This window comes from Chenopodium album, chromosome 14 (assembly GCF_948465745.1).
Source record: "Chenopodium album chromosome 14, dcCheAlbu1.1, whole genome shotgun sequence".
In the NCBI taxonomy this organism is placed as follows: domain Eukaryota; kingdom Viridiplantae; phylum Streptophyta; class Magnoliopsida; order Caryophyllales; family Amaranthaceae; genus Chenopodium; species Chenopodium album.
In genome coordinates this window covers 1,953,822-1,974,115 of record NC_137847.1, presented here as the reverse complement: position 1 = coordinate 1,974,115, position 20,294 = coordinate 1,953,822, and the positions used below count along the sequence as shown (strand labels likewise).

General features: G+C 35.9%; 4 protein-coding genes across 6 annotated transcripts; 1 reads left to right on the top strand and 3 right to left on the bottom strand.

The window, feature by feature from the left end:
- Nucleotides 1-4,427: 4,427 nt before the first annotated feature.
- On the bottom strand, nucleotides 4,428-7,769 carry LOC145579696 (uncharacterized). The gene is made up of 3 exons (XM_081636931.1): nucleotides 7,163-7,769; nucleotides 7,067-7,120; nucleotides 4,428-6,952 (listed from the first exon to the last, which is right to left on the bottom strand). The coding sequence occupies exons 1-3, from the start codon at nucleotides 7,767-7,769 to the stop codon at nucleotides 4,428-4,430; spliced, it is 3,186 nt and encodes a 1,061-aa protein (XP_081493057.1).
- A 4-nt stretch (nucleotides 7,770-7,773) lies between these two features.
- On the bottom strand, nucleotides 7,774-8,487 carry LOC145579695 (uncharacterized). Its single transcript, XM_081636929.1, has one exon. The coding sequence runs from the start codon at nucleotides 8,485-8,487 to the stop codon at nucleotides 7,774-7,776; it is 714 nt and encodes a 237-aa protein (XP_081493055.1).
- Nucleotides 8,488-9,165: 678 nt separating this feature from the next.
- On the top strand, nucleotides 9,166-14,078 carry LOC145578506 (DEAD-box ATP-dependent RNA helicase 52C-like). Its single transcript, XM_081635817.1, has 7 exons — nucleotides 9,166-9,706; nucleotides 9,770-10,335; nucleotides 10,428-10,511; nucleotides 11,757-11,999; nucleotides 12,511-12,678; nucleotides 12,769-12,882; nucleotides 13,421-14,078. The coding sequence occupies exons 1-7, from the start codon at nucleotides 9,517-9,519 to the stop codon at nucleotides 13,976-13,978; spliced, it is 1,923 nt and encodes a 640-aa protein (XP_081491943.1). The 5' UTR covers nucleotides 9,166-9,516; the 3' UTR covers nucleotides 13,979-14,078.
- Nucleotides 14,079-14,634: 556 nt separating this feature from the next.
- LOC145578504 (uncharacterized) lies at nucleotides 14,635-18,679 on the bottom strand. Of its 3 annotated transcripts, none has more exons than XM_081635814.1 (9): nucleotides 18,633-18,679; nucleotides 18,133-18,206; nucleotides 17,930-18,058; nucleotides 17,512-17,627; nucleotides 17,009-17,090; nucleotides 16,773-16,832; nucleotides 16,591-16,698; nucleotides 15,776-15,821; nucleotides 14,636-15,237 (listed from the first exon to the last, which is right to left on the bottom strand). In XM_081635814.1, exons 2-9 carry the CDS (start codon nucleotides 18,199-18,201, stop codon nucleotides 15,035-15,037), a joined length of 813 nt encoding a protein of 270 aa, XP_081491940.1. In that variant the 5' UTR covers nucleotides 18,202-18,206; nucleotides 18,633-18,679; the 3' UTR covers nucleotides 14,636-15,034. The 3 variants fall into 3 exon arrangements, with proteins under 3 accessions (XP_081491942.1, XP_081491940.1, XP_081491941.1); XM_081635815.1 differs by lacking the exon at nucleotides 18,633-18,679 and adding an exon at nucleotides 18,400-18,436; XM_081635816.1 differs by lacking the exon at nucleotides 18,633-18,679 and having other exon boundaries at nucleotides 14,635-15,237; nucleotides 18,133-18,359.
- Nucleotides 18,680-20,294: the final 1,615 nt, after the last annotated feature.

Below are 20,294 nucleotides of genomic sequence, written 5' to 3'. Positions count from 1 at the left end.
GGGGCGGGTGGGGCGGGGATGGGGCGGGTACAACTTAAAATCCACCCCCGCCCCATCACCCATGGCGGGTATGGTTTTTATCCCCATCCCCGCCCCACCACCCGCCAAACCGAGACCCATCCCCGCCCCACTGGGGCGGGGATGGGGCGGGTCTCCTACTTGACCCGCCCCACTGACATCCCTACTTACCACTAAGCTATGCCACATTCAATGTTCTTTATTAATATAAAATATTAATATGTAGTGGATGAAATATGAAAAAACAATTTTAATTACAAAAAAATTTGAATCATTCATTAATTTAAACATATATTAATTATCACCCAAGCCGAAACATTACCCGGACCACAACCCAGGACATTACCGGACCAAAATACTAGTTAAAAATCAAAAGTTGGCCCAATGGAATGAGACTATAAGCACATGAGGCCTTTCATCTACCCATCTGAGAGACTATAAGCACATGATTTATTCCCTTAACCAATATAACTTTGATCCTTTCACCTTTTTCATGATCTTATTACTTGTTTAAAACCAAGTCAAAAAAGTAAGCCTAAACATATCAAATCATAAAAAAAAAATATATTTTATGAGCGCAGTTTTGATTTATGTCCGATTTTTATCATCACTATAAATCTTTAATTTTGTAATTAAACATTATGAAAATTACATAATAAAATATATTCCCTCCGTTCCCTTTTGTTTGTCACTTATGAAGAAAAATCACGGGAATTAAGGTGGAGAATGTGAAGTAATGAAAGTATATGAGAAAGTAAAATTTTCAATTACTCCCTCCGTCCCTTTTTTACATTCTTGCTTTCCTTTTTGGATATTTCAAAATTACATTCCTAATTTTCTTTTTTAGTAAGTAAATTTTTACCAAATATCCCAAATTATTCCTATTTTTCTGTTTTGTAATTAATGCTTTCTCTATTTTCTCACTCTTATTTTCTAATTCTCACTTTTTCAGAATCTATGTGCATCATTTAGATGAATATGATTGGTCCTTTTTTTTCCACCAAAAATTGTTATTGGTCCTTTTTCTTTTCAAAGGATTGATGACATGTGCAGTATTAAATATTATTCTGTCTTTGTTTTACTCAAAGACATTAATTAATGTCTTTGTAATTTCCATGGTACTTTGTTTTATTCCAAATTCCTTAATTCCCGTGTAATTTTACAAATAGGAATGTAAAAAAGGGACGGAGAGAGTAATAAAGTAATAAAAGTGTATGGAAAAGAGATATTTCCAATTAAAAAAATAATTAAAGTACATGGGAATGATAAATTGATAAATTCAAGAGTGTAAAACATTAAATAATCAAAAGTTGACACAATTTTTATGACAAATGTTAGGGTAAAATAATAAGAGCACTTTATAAGGACAAAAAAAAAATAAAGGTATAAAAGTCCTTTTTATGTATCTTAATAATTATGAAAATGTGACAAATATTTAAGGGCACCCAAAATGCCAAAAGTGACAATCAAATGGGGACGGAGGGACTACGGGCTTGTTCACATTTAGTCATTGAACTGAACTAATTGGAGCTGAACTGAATTGAACTGAACTGAACTGATTGGAGCTGAACTGAATAGAACTGAATATTTTATGAGAGAGGGAAATTAAGAGCTGAAGTGAACTGAACTAAATTGAACTGAACTGAAGTGATTGAAACTGAACTGAACTGAAATTAAGTAAATGTAAACAGGCCCTACATTAATACAAATCTAATAAGATTTCCGCTGTATTTTTTGTCTTAATAAATAAGCGTACATATGGACACTAAGGTGAACTAAACATAGCCTTAATAGCCCTTACATAACAAATTAAAAGGCACTAATGAAGAATGCCTACAAAATAAAGCCACTTGATGTTAACTTAGTTTAAATTAATTTAAGCTTATGTTCTTTTCTTATTATTTTAGGTTTATATTTGATAGATAGCTTATATATATATATATATTTTAATTCGAATTGATCTACTTTTATTTAAGCTTTGTTTTGTTCATCTTACTTTTACTTATTTCAAGATTCATAAATTTAGAAAATATAAGTTTATGAAAATAAGCCTTGATAATGGTTACCCAAGCTTAAATTACATCCTGGAAAAAAAAAAAAAAAAGTTTTTAATAAGGTTTAATAAGTTCAAACTTCAAATAAGAGAAAGCTCAAAAGTCATGTGATTATAAATTTAGAACACGCCTTTAATATGATTTCTTGATTTATCTACTTTTTGACCTTGTACTAACTTATGCCAGGTTAATTATTTTATTTTAATTAATTATATACTATTTGCTAAAGTGTAATTTAAAAAAAGTTCAACAAAGATGTTTAAAACTGACTTGACCCAAAAGTAACCAATTCAGATTATTACTATGTATAATGATTTAGCATAACTCAAACCTTAAGTATACTCAATAGGCCAAACCTAACCAATCATGACCCAATTACTCGAATTAAGACCTTAGACCATATCTTATTATTATTATTATTATTATTATTATTATTATTATTATTATTATTATTATTATATCTCAAAAACAAAAGTCATACAACCTACAATAAATTAGTGGGAAGCCGAGATGCAATCTGGGCCCCCACTCCTCTAGCTATAGTAAAGTCTACCCTAGTAAAGATATGAGCTGCAGCACGAGCTCCAATGTCTTGCGTCGTCGAGAACCTCTGAATCCGCTTCAGCAACGCAACATCTTCCTTCTCAAATTCCCCAAGCAAAGAAAAAGGAGAAGGGAATGAAACCATAGCCAATCGCCTGACAACGAGCTTCATACTTAACCCGCTTCCGATGAGCCGCATCAGCCACAACTCGTCCAGGAAAAAAGTCAGATAGCCCTGTCCGTGACAAAGGAGAAGACCCAGTGAAGTCGATACATACATCACGACCACGATCCCATGAATAAAGTAACACATCAGCAGGTCTGAGGGCCCCGTCATTCCCTCCAGACAACCCTATGTCAACCTCCTTTCTTGCTGAAATCCCAGATCTGTAGCAAATATCAACAAGTTATTATTATTATTATTTACAAATTTACGTTTACTTATCACTAAATTGTAAATACCCTTAATTTTGCAATAAAATAATTTATGAAAATATCATAGTAGAAAAATCATATTAGTATAGACTATCGAATATTATTGGATGGACCGACACATAGCTTAAAATGTTTTTTGGCAGAAAAAGGAATATCATTATTAATATTCAGTTATACAACATCTACAGAGATTATCAAGATCCATAATCACACATATTTAAAGTACTACGTACAAATGAGTAAGGCCTTGTTTAGTTCACCTTATTTTTACTTATTTCAGAAAAAATAAGTTCAGATCAGATCAGAAAAAATAAGTTCAGATCAGATCATCGCTTTATGTGCGGTTTTTTATCGCTAAATATCTTTAATTTCGTAATGAAAGAAATTCTGAAAATCATATATTAATAAAGTACACATTATTATAATCTAACAAGACCTCACTTGATATATTTTTTCCGTATAGATTATTCGTATATTTAAGGTCAAAGTTTGGTCAAATTTGACATTCAGATCAGATCAGACCACATCAGATAAGATAAGATCAGACCTGATCAGACAAGTTAAGATAAGCAAATATAAGGCGAACTAAACAGGGCCTAAGTCTTGTATGTGGCCACATTGATTTATAAGGATTATCTTTATTTATGTACACGAGTAACCCCTTTTTTCATAAGAGTAACTCCATTTTGTCCAATAAAGTAACTCCAATTCATTATATGAGTAATATCAACTATTTTAGAAACAAGTAATCCTATTTGTTCATTCGAGTAACTTGTAAAAAGAAAAAAAAAATCAAGTAATCCTTTTTGTTCATTCAAGTAACTCCAATTTTTTTTTTCTTTTAAAAAATCAAAGAATGATTCCATTTATGTAAGAGACTAAGAGAGTAACCCCTTTTTTCTCATTTAATAAGTACCTACATACGTCAAGGTAGCCCCATTTATACGTCATCGTGAGGTTCGTGACTTCCTAATTTTCAATTAATTGTCTTACATGTGAAGTGGTCACACCATGTGGCTAGCTACATATAAGAATTTGTGATTACAGTAACATTTTTTTTTTGACATAGATTACAGTAACATAATTTTCATAATAAAAACAATTTAATTTAAAGCATACTTATGAGCAACTCTATCTCCACCCTTTCAAGCTTGGCGCGAACAACGTTCTTTGTTGTATATATTTACATCTTTCCGATCCAAGTGTAGGCTTCACATTCTAATCTCGTGTTATAATGGTTCAAATTTTAAAAATGATGAAAGATTTAAAATCCTTTTGAGTCCAATTCACCTTCTCCATAAATAACAAGAAGAAAAAAATATACAAATGTATATTTATTATTTTTTTTTTTTGACAGGAAGCAGAAGCTTTTATTTATTAAATATGGCTAGAATCAGCCAACACATACTCCATTACAACACTTGGGAAATCTTCCATCCAAACTCTAAGACTAGGATAAAACAAACATGCTTTTGCTAAACCATGGGCAACAAAATTACCAGTTCTTTTCACAAAGGAGAAGGAGCATTCTTGGCACGAACGAGAAAGTGTAAGGATATCATTAACAATTTTTCCAAAGGTTGTAGGAGTAACGCACCCCTTTGTGAGATGGCTGTGAAGCTTCAGACAGTCAGTTTCAAGGCAGATTCTCGTGAAGCCCGACTCCAGTGTAATACACAGAGCATGTCTCATTGCTAACGCTTCACCAATGTCAGCTTCATAGCAGCCATCTATCTTTAAGCATGTAGACACAACAACATCACCCACGAAATCCCGCATCACTCCTCCTAATCCCACTCCATGAGGCTCAAAAATAGCAGCATCTGAGTTTACTTTTATCACACCCTCAGCAGGGGGTTTCCATTGGGACTCAAGTACCATATGAGTAGAGTTATTGCTACCAATATCCTTCGCCAATTCGAATTCACCCACGATATTCACAGCTCTGCAAATAACTTCATTTACCTCCTTCCTCTTCTTCTCAAAAACCCATCCATTCCGCCTCAACCACACGCCCCAAGCTATACTCCAAAATAAGCTCCACCATTTTAAATCTTTGAAAGATTCACGAATTGAGCAGCACCACTCACGAAAATTAGTCCCTGGGAACTTATCTACTTCAATTCTCAACGGAGAGAAATACCATATCTGCTTAGCTTCCCTGCACATAACTAGCATATGAAGAGAACTTTCAATTAGATCCCCACACATTGGGCAAATTGTTTCAGCATCCATACCCCTTCTAGCAAGGTTATCTCTAGATGTCAGGGCCTCTCTTAACCCACGCCACGCAAACATTTTGATTTTTTGAGGAACCTCGGCATTCCAGACTAAATTCCAGTCAAAGGAAACAACCCCATCAGATGGAGATGCTACATTGTTCATTTGCTCCACAGTAATCAGATTATATGCACTTTTAACCGAGAAATTTCCATCTTTTGTGAAGTGCCACATCCAACAATCCTTGCTGTCAAACATAGGAATAGGGATACTTCGAATCATACTAACCCCTGCCTCAGAGAAAAGGGCGTTGAGGACACTCACATCCCAGGACCTATGACTCCAGAGCTGACGTACATACATAGGGCTGGTGGCATCATCACTTTGGCTCGAGACAACAGAAAACTCAGGGAGTTTAGGAACCCAGGGGTCCCTCCATATGTGTATAGAACTGCCATCTCCAATGTTTTTTCTCACACCCTTCTTCAAAACATCACGTGCTCCAAGGATCGACCTCCATGTGTAACTTGAGTTCGGATTAAGTTTAGCCTCCATAAAAGTCGAGTGAGGGAAGTATTTTCCTTTTAGCACCTTAGCCACAAGTGAATCTTCTTGTGACAGAATTCTCCAGGCTTGCTTGGCTAATAGTGCCTTGTTAAAATTCTTCATATTCCTAAAACCAAGCCCACCTTGGCTCTTAGGAACATATAGTTTCTCCCACGCAACCCAGCAAATTTTCTTCTCCTCCTTTTTTTGCCCCCAAAAAAATTGTCTACAAAGTCTTTCCACCACATCCAAAATGCTAGCCGGGATTAAAAAGCATTGCATTGCATATGTCGGGATAGCTTGAGCGATAGACTTGATTAGGATTTCTTTTCCGGCTTGAGATAAGAATTTTTCTTTCCACCCCTTGAGTTTTTTCCAAATCCTGTCTTGAATATTTTGAAAAATCTGTTTCTTTGATCCCCCAATGTACGTTGGAAGACCAAGATACTTGTCGTGTCCTTCGACAGCCTTAAAGGATAACTTCATCTGAAGCGTATTTTTCCGTTCTTGCTCAATGTTTCGGCTAAAGGACATCTCCGATTTATCCATATTCAATTTCTGACCCGAAGCGATCTCATAGGTAGAAAGAATCCCAAGAACACTATCAATTTCTTCTTCCGTCGCTCTCACAAAAAGAAGACTATCATCCGCAAAGAAAAGATGCGAAATCGGATTAACATGTCTACCAATCTTCACCCCGTGAATGAGATTATGATTTTCCGCATCCCTCAGAAGCGTCGATAAGCCCTCCACACACATGATAAAAAGAAAAGGGGAAATAGGGTCCCCTTGTCTAATCCCTCGAGTCGGCTTAAAAATTCTCGATGGTTGTCCATTGACTAGGACATCAAAAGAAGCCGAACTCACACATTTCATCACCAAACTCACAAACGAACCCGGGATACCCAACTTCAACATCATCTCTTGCAAGAATTTCCATTCAACTCTGTCATAAGCCTTGCTCATATCTAGCTTGAGGCCTAGATATCCTTTCTTTCCTTTCTTCTTCTTTCTAAGATAATGAAAGCACTCATAGGCCACCAATACATTATCAGTGATCAACCGGCCCGGAACAAAGCCACTCTGCGACTCATGAATAATGTGAGGAAGAACAACTTTCAATCTGTTTGCTAGCACTTTTGTAACAATTTTATACAACACATTACACAAACTAATAGGCCTAAAATCAACAGGAGACTCACACTCTTTCTTTTTCGGGATTAATACAATGTGAGTCTGATTTATAGAACCTATGTCCCCATTGTTATTCAAAATATCTAACACTTTATCAACTACATCTACCCCTACAGTATCCCAAAATTTTTGAAAAAATATTGCAGACATACCATCGGGCCCGGGGGCCTTTGTGGGGTGCATTTGGAAAAGTGCTTTGTGGACCTCCTCGGCAATGAAAGGGGCTGCTAACATCGTGTGTTGTCTCTCATCAACAAGCGGCTTCACCTTATCAATCACAGGGGCAGTCTCAATATTACTGTTCATAGCAAACAACTCCTCAAAGTATTTGACAAAGGTTTCTGAAATTTGCTCTTCTTCAACATACACGTTCCCTGCCGCATCTCTAATTTGAGAGATGTTGTTTCTTGCCTCACGTTGCTTTGCCTTATGGTGAAAAAACTTGGTGTTTTTGTCTCCATTTTTTAACCAATCTTGCCTACTCCGCTGCTTCCAATACATCTCTTCTCTCTTCTCCAATTCATCCATGCGATCATCCAGGGCCCTCATATGAGCTATCACCTCATCAGTTTGAGTTTCAGCCATAAGAACCTTCATTTGAGCTTTACAGTCATTAAGCTCCTTAATAAAGTCACCAAACTTCTCTCTACTCCACGCACTAAGACTTGTAGAAGTGAAAGCAATCTTAGAGCATAAGTCTCCTCCTCTTTCCCAAGCATCTGAAATAATATCGGCACAACTTTCATCCCGTAGCCACATTTCCTCAAACCGATATAATTTTTTCTTCTTTTTTTTTCTTTTGTTTTGGAATAGCATCTTTGATACAAAGAAGAATAGGGAGATGATCTGATTTTCTTTTCGTGAGGTGAGTTACAAAAGACCCCTTGAATGACTCCCTCCAAGCACGATTGGCTAGAAATCTATCCAACCTCTCTTGAATATTTTCCACTCCACCCCTATTATTGGACCATGTAAAATCATGTCCAATAAATCCTAGGTCCTCCAGCTGACAATGACTCACAGCAGCTCTAAGAATCTCTGCTTCCTCTACATTAAAGCCCCTGCCCCCTTGCTTCTCTCCCGAGTGTAGCATCAAATTGAAGTCGCCTCCGCAAAGCCATGGCTTCTCATCATTCTCCATTAAAGTCACCAAAAGAGCACCTGTCTTATATTTATTTTCTTCATCAGGGTGACCATACACACCCGTGAATCGCCATTCCCCTTGCAACCTTGACTTCATCCAAGCATCAACATGATTTTGAGAGAACGAACGCACTGTCACTTCCACACTATTATTCCATAAGAGAGCTAAACCTCCACGTCGCCTCCTCCCCTCACCCTCGCAATCAACAATGAAGCATGAGGCAAACTTAATTTTTTGTTTGATTTTCTCCATTTCAAAAGCCTTGAGCTTCGTCTCCGACAAGAAAACAATTTGGGGATTTTCAAGAAATACTATGCGTTTCAACGCATTCATTGTAGCGGTACTCCCCAAACCCCTGCAATTCCATGAGAGGATGTAACTCATTTATTACCGAGAGCCCTATTGGTGGGGCTCGCCACTCTTTCCGCATCGACATTCATCATTCGCATTTTTTTCTCCTTCTCTGTCTCCAAACCAGTACTCTCCCCTGCCTTCATCTTATCATCATGCTCCTTTCGTTTCCCTCCAAGGAGAAAATCCCTGTCTATCCAAGGAGAAAATCCTTGGTAAAGGACAAAATGCATACAGCTTAGAACTTGTACCACCAAAGTAAAATCAAAACAAATAAGATCAGATCATATATCAGGTTTCAAATTCTCAATGAAACCATATTCGATTTCCAAAAAATATCAGAAGGGTAATACGGTCATTTCAACGAGATTTAGCCAATACATCGCACTAGAGTCTAGACGGGGGTATAGGGGGGAATAGTAGTGGAGTAGTAGCAGTACTGTCCTTTCCAGTTCCAACTTCACACTCTTTCTCTCTCCTTTTTTTCTCAACAACAACCAAAGCTCTTCCTTTCATGGCGGATTTTTCTCTTCCCCATTTTTCCATTTTTACCCCTCCATTTATTTCCCTCAAATCATCTTACTAGGTGGGTTCTTCATATTCCATTTTCCCTATTTTTCTTTAAAAAAAAAAAAAAAAAAAAAAATCCGAAAAGTTTGCTTTTAGTACAATCTCTCTTCTCATTTTCACTGAAATTAACTGATCTTTTCACTACATTTTCCCAGAAAATTAATCGCTCTCTTTTTCCCAAAAATCCTTCGTTAAATGAACCGCCAAAATCCTTCCAATTCTTCACTTTTCTGTTGATTCATCGCTCGAAAAGTGTTGGATTTTCTACAGTATAAAAATTTCTAGTTTTTTTTAGGGTTCTTCATTGTAGTTGGGGGTTTTTGGGGTTTTTTTTGTTTGATGTTCTGGGTTTTTGATTTTATTGCCACTTTTAGTAGGTAAGAAAGGTGTTTGCGTTGTATACAAGTTTCCTAAAAAGGTAAAAAAACAAACCCAGGAACTATGGCACCTTGGACCAGCTCTGATTTCCCTTCACTCAATTCCCAAACTCGCTCTTCATCCGGGTCAACTCGCCCTCTATTCGGGTCGACCCGACCTCCTATGGGGTCGTCGGGTCGGACCCCACATGGATTTGGTGGGTCCCACCACCGTGGCAGAGGTGGGTCTGGTGGACCCTACCGTGGTGGTGGTGGTCGAATTAACGACGACCTGAATTCATCATCCGGGTTCGGTGGGTCCCACCGCCGTGGAAGAGGTGGTGGTGCACCCTTTCGCCGCGGCACTGGGTACCGTGGCGGCCGAGGTGATGAGAAGATTCATGAGAATGCTGATTATCCAAACCCATTTGATGATGATGATGTTAATGAGAAATTTGATGAGCTTGAGGTTATTGAAGAAAGCAATGATTTAGTTAAGAATCTTGGTAATCTTAACATTAATAATCCCAATATGATTAACTTTGATGCATACGAGGATATCCCAGTTGAAGTTAGTGGTGAAAATGTGCCAAATCCAGTGACTACATTTGCTGAGATTGATTTAGGGAAAGCCTTAAATGAGAATATTAGGAGGTGTAAGTATGTTAAGCCAACCCCAATTCAACGCCATGCTATTCCTATTGCTGTGAATGGCAGGGATTTGATGGCTTGTGCTCAAACCGGGTCCGGTAAAACCGCCGCCTTTTGTTTTCCTATCATTGCCGGTATTCTGAAGCGGGTTCCGCCTTATCGGCCCCCGTTGTCTCGTGGTGGTGGTGGTAATGGTAGGATGGCTTGTCCTGTTGCTCTTATTATGTCTCCTACTAGGGAGCTTTCTTCTCAGGTGATAATTTTGGTTGATTATGTGTTTTTGTATTGGGTTTTGAATTTGTGTTTTTGTTTAAGATTGTGTAATTTGTGTGCTTATTTTTATAGATACACGATGAGGCTACAAAGTTTGCTTATCAGACAGGAGTTAAGGTGGCTGTAGCATATGGAGGCACACCCATGGCTGAGCAGGTATATTAATCCCAACATCTTGATTTGTTTAATATTCTTGAATAAAGTATTTATTGGAAATTGCATCTTCTGTTTTCATGTTCTTCCAAGAAGATCATAGTTTATTGCTTGTTAATGTGGGGTCTACATAATTGTTTTATATGTGTTTGCTGCTTTAGATTTGGGACATTTTCAGTTGTCGTTTGTCATCCATTTAAAAATTTGTTAAAAGTACATGCTCTACTTTTCCCCCTGTTTCTATTGTGCTTTGTTGAGTGAGTAATGTTATTGTGCTTTGTTGAGTGAGTAATGTTATTGTGCTTTGTTGAGTGAGTAATGTTATGTTACTAGTATATGTTTCCCTGGCCATGGAAAGAGGGATCTTTTTTGTGCTTCTATACTTGTAAAGGATTGCATTTCCCTAGTTCACTTTCCTTTTTCTTCTTGTTTTTACGAGTTCCTTCCTCGCAGTTTGTTTTAATAATAAGCATTTGCTTTTGATCTACGAAGCAATTAATTAATCTCTTTGCCTTACTAGACATCATGGCCTCATGGGTCATGGGGTAGTAGAAAGTGTCAATAATGTCACAACCATGTCTACATAAGCATGTATCTTGAGCATTCCTATTTTTAATATGGAAGATTATGCTCTTTTTCCCCCTAGTTTCCCTTTTGCTTTATTGAGTGAACTATGGGATGGATTTGTTTCCTTGGGTGTGAAAATGACGATCTTATTGTTAAAAGCGATTTATTTCGTTGCCTCCTTTGTTGTAACACTTGTTTTTCCAAGTTCCTTTTTCACATGTTTACATATTTGCATTTGAGCTATAAGAATTTTGTGACGTAACTTGCATTTAAAGAAACATTATAATAGTAGATATCATTGACTAGTAGAATAGTGCAAACTGTTCACGAAACCATGTCTAAATTATACAGTATCATAAGCGTGCCAAAAAAGAGCTCCATTAATTTATATGTTGCCTATTATCATTATGTAACTACTGCTGGAGCCTGTTATTTCCATTTTAAAGTGCCATTGAATGTCATACTATGCTCATTTATTTGTGATTCAGATTTAAACTTGCTGTAAGATAATGCTAGTCATTAGTTCTTGTTGTTTGTTTCCCCTTGTGGGCAGTTAAGATTGCATGCTCTTTGCTGTTTGGTAAATTCTTTTTTGAAGCTTGATCTGGTTTAAGATATTTTTGAAGTCAATTTGTACAAATTTGTCACTAATAAAGTTAATATGTTATATTCCATAAACAGCTTCGCAGGTTGGCAAAGGGCGTTGATATTCTTGTGGCCACACCTGGTCGCCTGGTTGATATGGTTGAGAGAGGCAAAGTGTCTCTTCATATGATCAGGTATTTGGCTTTAGATGAGGCGGATAGAATGCTGGATATGGGTTTTGAGCCTCAGATACGTAAGATTGTCCAGCAGATGGATATGCCTCCGCCAGGTTCAAGACAGACTATGCTTTTCAGTGCCACATTTCCTACTGAAATACAGGTTAACTCTTATAAAATTCCCTTTACCTCCCCACACACCCCCCCCCCCCAAAAAAAAAAAAAAAAAACCTCCCTTTTTAATTTTAATGTTCTGGTAAGCCACATTACCCTGCTGACAGTTGCAGTAGATTGTTTTTGTTTATTTATTTAAATGTTTGAGTAACTAATTACATGCTAATATTAAAACAAAGTACTATGTATCAAGTACCAAGAAGTATCACATAACACATTGTTTGACCAAAAAGTTCACGTGTTTGTATGAAGTAAAAGTAGATTTCCAACAGAATGCTGCTTAGTTAATTAGATCTTGCCTATGTGACTGAATAGCTGAGAGCCCAAGAGTGTTCAAAGTGAATTTTTTTCTCATATACATCTTATTCTTTTTATTGTTTAATGTGTAAGGTTAATATTTGGCATGTATCATGCATACAACCTGTATAGACTTGACCATATTATTTTCTTCCCACATATATGGTCTAGAATGTACTAATATTGATTGGAATGTTGTGCAGAAGCTTGCGGCTGATTTCCTTACAAATTACATATTTCTTACTGTTGGAAAAGTTGGTTCAAGCACTGATCTCATCAAACAAAACATAGAGTTTGTTAGGGATTTCGACAAGAGACAGCATCTGAAGAATCTTCTCATGTCTCAGAAACTGAATGGAACTAATGGAAAGGTTAGCGTTTATGCTTACAGAGATAGTCAATTCAAAAATTTCTTTTTGTTTGTAGTTATTGAGAAATATGATTTACATTATCTGTTGCAGCATGCTTTGACAATTGTTTTTGCTGAAACAAAGAGGGGAGTTGATGATCTTGAGTACTGGTTGTCTGGCAATGGCTTCCCAGCAACAGCAATACACGGTGACAAAGCACAATGGGTCAGTATTTAATCTTATCTGTGTTATACTGATTCTTCTTTTTAATTGTTCTGTTGTTGCCCACTTGTACTAGTATTAACAGAACACTACTGAAATTTGGTTTTTTTGTTCCTTAACATGTCAATGACCATGAATCCTGATAGCTTACTAGCTTGTCTGTTGTAGTTTCACTTGATAAATTTGATAAATTGTGTTCAACTGCTATTATATCTTTGAAGTGTGTAAAAAATTTCACTAATATTTATTTTGCAGCTTTATAATAGTTCTTTTGTGTCTTATATTTTATTGAAATTTGCTGCTAAATGGTCTTTAGTTTTTTATGATTGTGTAATGTCCATGGCTTTTTTCGCCATTGTTGGTTCTATTTAGCTGTCTTTTCAGTCATTATCTAATTATTCTAATATCTATTAAGACCATACTGTCTGCATGCCTTTGCTGTTCTTAAAGCGTAGCTTTAATTTTGGAAGTTTCTTATATATCTTGATTTGTTTCTTCAATGTGGCGCTGTTCATTTCCTTTAATCTATTGTCTCATAAAGGAAAGAGAAAAGGCCTTGCGATCTTTCAGGAGCGGAACCACACCAATTATTGTCGCAACTGATGTTGCAGCACGAGGGTTGGACATTCCATGCGTGGCTCACGTCATCAACTTCGACCTGCCTCGTGATATTGATGACTATGTTCATCGCATAGGTCGAACAGGACGTGCTGGTAATTCGGGTCTTGCAACTGCCTTCTTCAATGACAAGAACATGTCAATCTCCAAGGCACTCATTGAGGTTATGGAGGACAGTAACCAAGAAGTACCTTCTTGGCTTGCTGAGTATGCTGAGACACCCTCGTCTTATGGATATGGAGGTGGCAGCAGTAGTCGCCGTTCCAGAAGTGGCAAGTTCGGTGGTCATGATTACCGAAGCTTTAATCAAGCTTCTAATGGCTACTCTGGTTATTCTGATTACTCCAACAATTACTCTGACCATGTTCCAAGTGCTGAACCTTTTGTTGATGCTACATCTGCTGCTGCTGATCCTTACAACTCTCCAGAATATGGATTTACTCATGGTTACAACAATATTGTACCCAGTGGCTGGGATTGATCCAGTAATCTGCTTAGCTAATCTATCTTTTGGCAGACCTCTTAAGACTGTTACTGCGTAGCATCGTTACATGCTCTCTGATATGCATAGCTAATGATAAATAGATGTAAATGCAACTTTGGCATGGAGCTTTGTTCGAACCAACCACGGTTGTGAGGCAAAGTTATGGTTAACTTTCTTGAGGATTTGGGTGGGGTGGACTACTAATTGGAGCTTTTTGTACAGGTGGTTGGTATATCTATGTTTTTGACTATTGCTCAGTGACCTTGAACAATATATTTGAGATATATGAAAGCTTTGTTGGATCATCTAATTTGTCTGCTGACTGCTTATTTTCTAGGAATACTATCAAATTCGAGTGCATGCTTATAAAACATCCAGGGTAGTGTGCATCCCCTTTAACTGAGCCAATGTTTGGTAGTTATCCGTGTCCTTGAATGATATGCAGAATTTTTTGACTGTCTCAGTTTTAAGGAATTAGCTATATGATTTATATATCCAAGAATGTGAATAAAAATGGTAAAGCTTACTCCCTTTTTTATCAACTATATAATATCTGTTAGCTGGTAAATTTTGTGATAGAAAGAAAACGCCAGAATCCCAACAAATGATTAGGAGAAATTAATACTACGTATTATGCAAACGAAATTACAAGGTTTTTCTTTGAAGCGTCTTCTGCTGGCTAATATAAAACAAGTAAATTCAAACTTGGATAAATTTCGTCAATTTTCGTATCTTTCTAATGTGTTGTATTTATAACATTCCTTGTAACTAATTCACCTACAATGCTCCTTCCCATAAGCATGATTCATTACATACAAGTATAATGTATATTGCGCATAAAGTAATTTATTTTCTTCTATGAACTCAACTTTGAAAGGTGAAATGCTCTACATATTCTTAGAGATACTCCATAGTTCCGTCTGCCATGAACTGCAGGGAAAAGCATCAATACAGCACAGCCTGTCCACGCTGCCTCCATAATAGATGATGAAAAAGAAAGGTGAAATGACCAACATTTCCTATATATATCACAAAAGCCCGATCTCTCAGAGTCTACTGTTCACTCAACAAGTTCTTTTCTTCCTCCTCAATTCTACTTAGCCACCTGAAGCCAAGATCACATCCTGCGTTAGCAGCAATCTGGAACTGTTCTTTTGCAAGTTCTATTGGGTTAGCCTTTGAGTTCACAGAACTTGTTTTTCCAGCCTTTCGTTTCTTCAAGTTGAATTTAGTTATGGACTCTGGAACTGTGTGACCTGCAGTATCATAATAAGAGGTTCTATCAAACTTTATGCTGCATTTACAGGCCGGCAATGGCAGAAAAACTCTAAAAATAATAAACAACCCAGCCCATCATCTAGCATTTACAGGAGTAGAACATAGGAAGACAGGCTGACGAAGACACAAAATGCTGTTCATTTGGCAAAGGTATTGGCAGGAGAAGCCAAGGAGTTTAATCATCCTAATACTCGTATTAAAAGATCACAATCAAGATTGGTTCACAAAGAGCCAAGTAATTTTGGCAGAGGTAATAGGAAACCCAAGAAGTTACATTCCTCCCAACACTGAAGGGGTCACACACTCACACATAAATAATAAACATATGCTACCCCTGGTTTCTACACAAAAGTTGATTTTTTTAGGTTGACCTTTGACTGTTTCTAATTTTATCATTATATTTATAGGCACAGTTCAACTTTTTTTATAAAAAAAAGAAAAAGAAAAAAAAGCACACAATTAATATCGAGAAAGTATATGCCATGAGAAGAAGAAACTTAATCATCAAGAGGAGACCTCTAAGGAGAAGAGATCCGTATGCTACAGCAGCACCAGCATGTCCCTGCAAATACAGAAGCAAGGTGATTTGAACTCTGTTAAAAATACTAAAGAGAATATCCCTTTCTCATTTAGTGTCCCCTTATTTCTATCCGCTGTTGCTTTTATTGGACTTAAGAAAAACTACCAGGCAGACAATAAAGCATAAGCATGGGTATATTTGACCTAAAGTGGAGCATCAGCAAAGGATCATGATCATGGAGAATCTTTGGTGCTAGTAAAAGTTGTCAAAGAAACTTAACGAGCCAAAGTTGATGGAGCTATTATACCATATATGAAGCAAACAAAGTACAGTCAGACTCCTTGCATTTAATCATAACATTACAGTTCATTGTATGAACCAACTCTTGTTTCAGAAAGTTAGTACAGACAAGTCGTAACCCACTATAGGCCTTTTCAACACATCTAACATTCAACATTCACTAATCACTACGCCACTAGGGAGCTAGCATGCAGAAACATTAAGGAAGCTCCTATGAGATCAACTTTGAGGTCTTTGACTGTTGGCAGGAATGAAGCAAGACCATCTTTTTAATTCACAAACTGAAACAACAGACATCTATGCACAAATATTTACATAAGAAACTGCTACCAAGTACCAACACATATTCTTACCACCAACTTCTCAAATTAGACTCAATAAATTGTATAACATATACTTCTCTGCTATGCCTAGCAGATTTACTAATATACTTACTGCAGCAACTCTTACTCTCTAAGCACCATATATCCACTTCCAAATAGAAATGAGCAACAAAGTCAGCTTCACTTACCTTCTCTGCTGCTCTGTGAAAACACCACATTGCAGATCCCATGTCATGCCTCACACAGTCCCCTGATAGGTACACAGCACCTAAAAGATAAAGAGCGCCTGGATGCAACTGAGACACAGCATACTGCCATAAGACCTTTGAATAAATTTAGCCCATTGACCCAAATAAATGAATAAAAATACCTGTTCGGCAGCCTTTTCCAGATAATAAAATGCTTGCTGAGATGATTGAACATAGTCATTCTGCCAAAAATGAAAGATGCTTCAACATCAGGATATATATGTATTATCATTTTAAATCTTTTTTTTATCAACTCATTTTTGAACTAAGATGTTAAAATGAACGGGAAAACTTGACAATAGCACAGCAATTGTAACATCAAAAGCCACAATAGGATACGAAAACTTGATGAGCCAACCTCAATTCTTAAGCGGCCACCTAGTTCATACAGTGCATCAGGATTTCCCATATCAGCAGCTTCCACCAGCAAAGCAGCTCCTCTGATAATGAAAAAATTTCAAAACTGATCACTCATTGTAAAACCATCATTTCTATCTTATACAATTCAATAATTCATATCGTATCTAACAAGGACTGGAGTTTAGGACAATTGTAAAGGTTGACTATAAGGTCTTCAAACTATATTAAGGAATGATGAGCTAACTCATCAAGAAATGAGAAAGCAACAACATCAAGCAAAATGCGAGTCTTTTGCTTACTTACTATAGTCTATACTCACACACTAGTCAGACTCTCTTGTTATCAGAGATAAAGCTAAGTACTCCAAAAGAATTTTATTTTTTATTTTCTATATATATATATATATATATATATATATATATACATCTTTCTTTTTTGCAATAACACTTCAAAGCAATCAGATTCAGAAATCTGCTGGCTCAACATCATGATAAAACTCACACTGCTTTACATGCCCCTGGAACGTGATATTTAAGGTGTAGCTTGGATAACCAATAGCGCGCATTGGTATTGGAATTATCAACTTCTAAAGCCAACTCAAAATTCTCCTTAGCACCCTGGTAAACATTAATGAGCAGCAACAATTAGATCAAATTGAGCATTAGCATAACAAATCACTACAATTCATTACAATGCAAGCCTAATAAAAAATGAGTATTATCAATGCAAACTAATACGAGTATATTAGCAAGAGCTCATAGAGCAATTGAGACACGAAAAAGGTATAGGGATTAAATTTAAGTTTCGGAACTCATTTAAGTGAGTTGCCAATAAACACAATCATATACAAGCATCAATATATGCAATAGTAAACAGAAGATCGAATGGGGTATGCGAAACTGAAAAAACAAGCACTCACCCTAAGAAGAGGAATGAGACGCTTGTCATTAAGTTCACAATAATCAATAACTCTATCAACTTCCTTCAAAGCACTCCACCCTTTGGCTATAAATTCCATGGCTTTCTTGTTTCTGCTGTGCAATCCTCTCTGTTCATTCAATCATACCATATGTTAGGACAAAGATAAACTGAAAGCACATTGCAACTTAGCAAAGAACTCACCAATTGATTAAACCCAGAAAGCCTGGAATTTAATCTAACAGTCTCCTTCAGCAAAATTGATCTCAGCATCTTCTCTAAAAGGGGACAAAAACCAGGAAAGCAAATCAAAACAGCACAACCCAGAAACCAAAAACATAAAATTGAGAATTCAATAACACTGCCAACAATTTCTCGTTTATAAAGAAAAAGGGTATTCGTGCAATCACGAAATGAAAGACGAGCAAGTATAAAAGACTAAGACTTTGGTTCAGGACTTTTATCAAACACCTAGTAGGCAATTGTTTAATGATTAGAAGCACACTTTCAATGTCAATTCAGCAACTCAAATCTTCCAAGTTAAATTATTTCTAGATTATAAGAAAGGCAATTCCAATTTGAAGATTATAATAGCAGAACAGTTAACTTTTTCACAGGAAAAAAAAAAAAAAAAAAAAAAAAAAAAAAAAAAAAAAAAAAAAAAAAAACTAGGAACAAACAGCGTAGAGCTAGAAGAAAGGTACCTTGAGAAATGCTGATGGCTGATAATAATATGCGGAAGTTTTAGGAGGATAAATCAATTATGTCAAACACATTAGCTGAGAAGAGCAAAGGATAGAGGGGGATCAAGTCAATCAACTATAGATTAACTGAGAAATTATTTTTTAGAAAAATTGTCCAAGTCTTTAAGTTAGGGGAAAAATACATTAAGAAAAATTTGGGTCTGTTCACGTTTACTGAATTGAACTGATTGGAGCTGAAGTAAACTGAGCTGAAATGAATATTTTATGAGAGAGGGAAATTAGGAGTTGAACTGAATTGAACTGAACTGAATTGAATTGAAATTAAGTAAATGTGAACAGGCCTTTAAGCTAAAAAAAAAATTTGATACATGTTTTGGCTTAATTTTTGCCATTTGAGGAAATTCTTTCATCCTCAAAAAAATAAATAAATAAAACCATCTTATGCAATACAAAATTGTAAGCCAATTAATCATTTTAATATAGGTTATAGAGTTATTAATTATAGACTTATAGTTAAGGAAAGTTGAGAGTGAGAGATAGCTTAAGTGGTTAGAGCTTCCCTCCAGATTTCAGGAGATCCTGGGATCGATTCTCACCCCTACCTTGTGGCTCTTTAAACACCAAAAAAAAAAAAGTTAAGGAAAGTTTATTGCATAAAAATAGATTTATAAACTTTAACTACATATTATATTTTTAAAGAAAATTTGTTAAGAACTACCCGCCTAATAAGTCATTTTGTCAACAACTATTTGCTTAACATTTTTATAAAAAAAAACTACCCACTAAATTTAAAAAGTTTAACTAGCACTACCCATTTTGGTTTTTCGGCAACAAAATCCGGCGAGTGAGGCTCACTTTTGTTTATTCTTCCAAAATGTAGACACGAAAAGATGAATCACACAATTAAGAAGCCAAAACAAGTAAATTTAACATCAATTTAGAAGCATTACATATCTCTTAATTAAAATCACAATTAACTTCTTCCTCTTTAATTGGCGAAATATTGAAAAAAAAAATTTTAGGATGAGTCGTTGTAATGGGATTAGGTTGGTTGTTATATACGAGGTTTATGCTTAAGTTTTGGAGAAAAAAATAAAATTCGGCCACACTTGCCGGATTTTGTTGCCGAAAAACTAAAATAGGTAGTGCTATTCGAACGTTTTAAATTTTGAAGTAGTTTTTTTGATAAAAATTTTAAGTGAAAAGTTGTTGACAAAATGACTTATTAGGTGGGTAGTTCTAGACAATTTTTTCCATATTTTTAAGTAATCTTTTGGATGAAGAAAAGTGAACAAGCCCTAACATGAGATAAGAAACTAGAAAGATTAGGAAAAACATGCAATTATTGGAAATAAATGAAAAAACAAAAATTAGCATATTAAATTCCAAAAACCATATGAAAATTAGCTACACCAATGATTTCCTCCGACAAAATAACTTGAATTTGTTTGGTGACTACCTCAAATTAGACATCATTATTTTTCGATTTCATGTAGAAAATCAACTAATTTAGTTGTTTAAAGTATTAAAAGGTGGTACTCAAGATTTGAGATCAAATTCTGTCTACATCATTTGTCATTGTGGTTTTCTCTTAAAAACAACAAAAGAACACAATAACAAAATCGATATCAATGAACATAGTAACAATGACTAAAAATGATT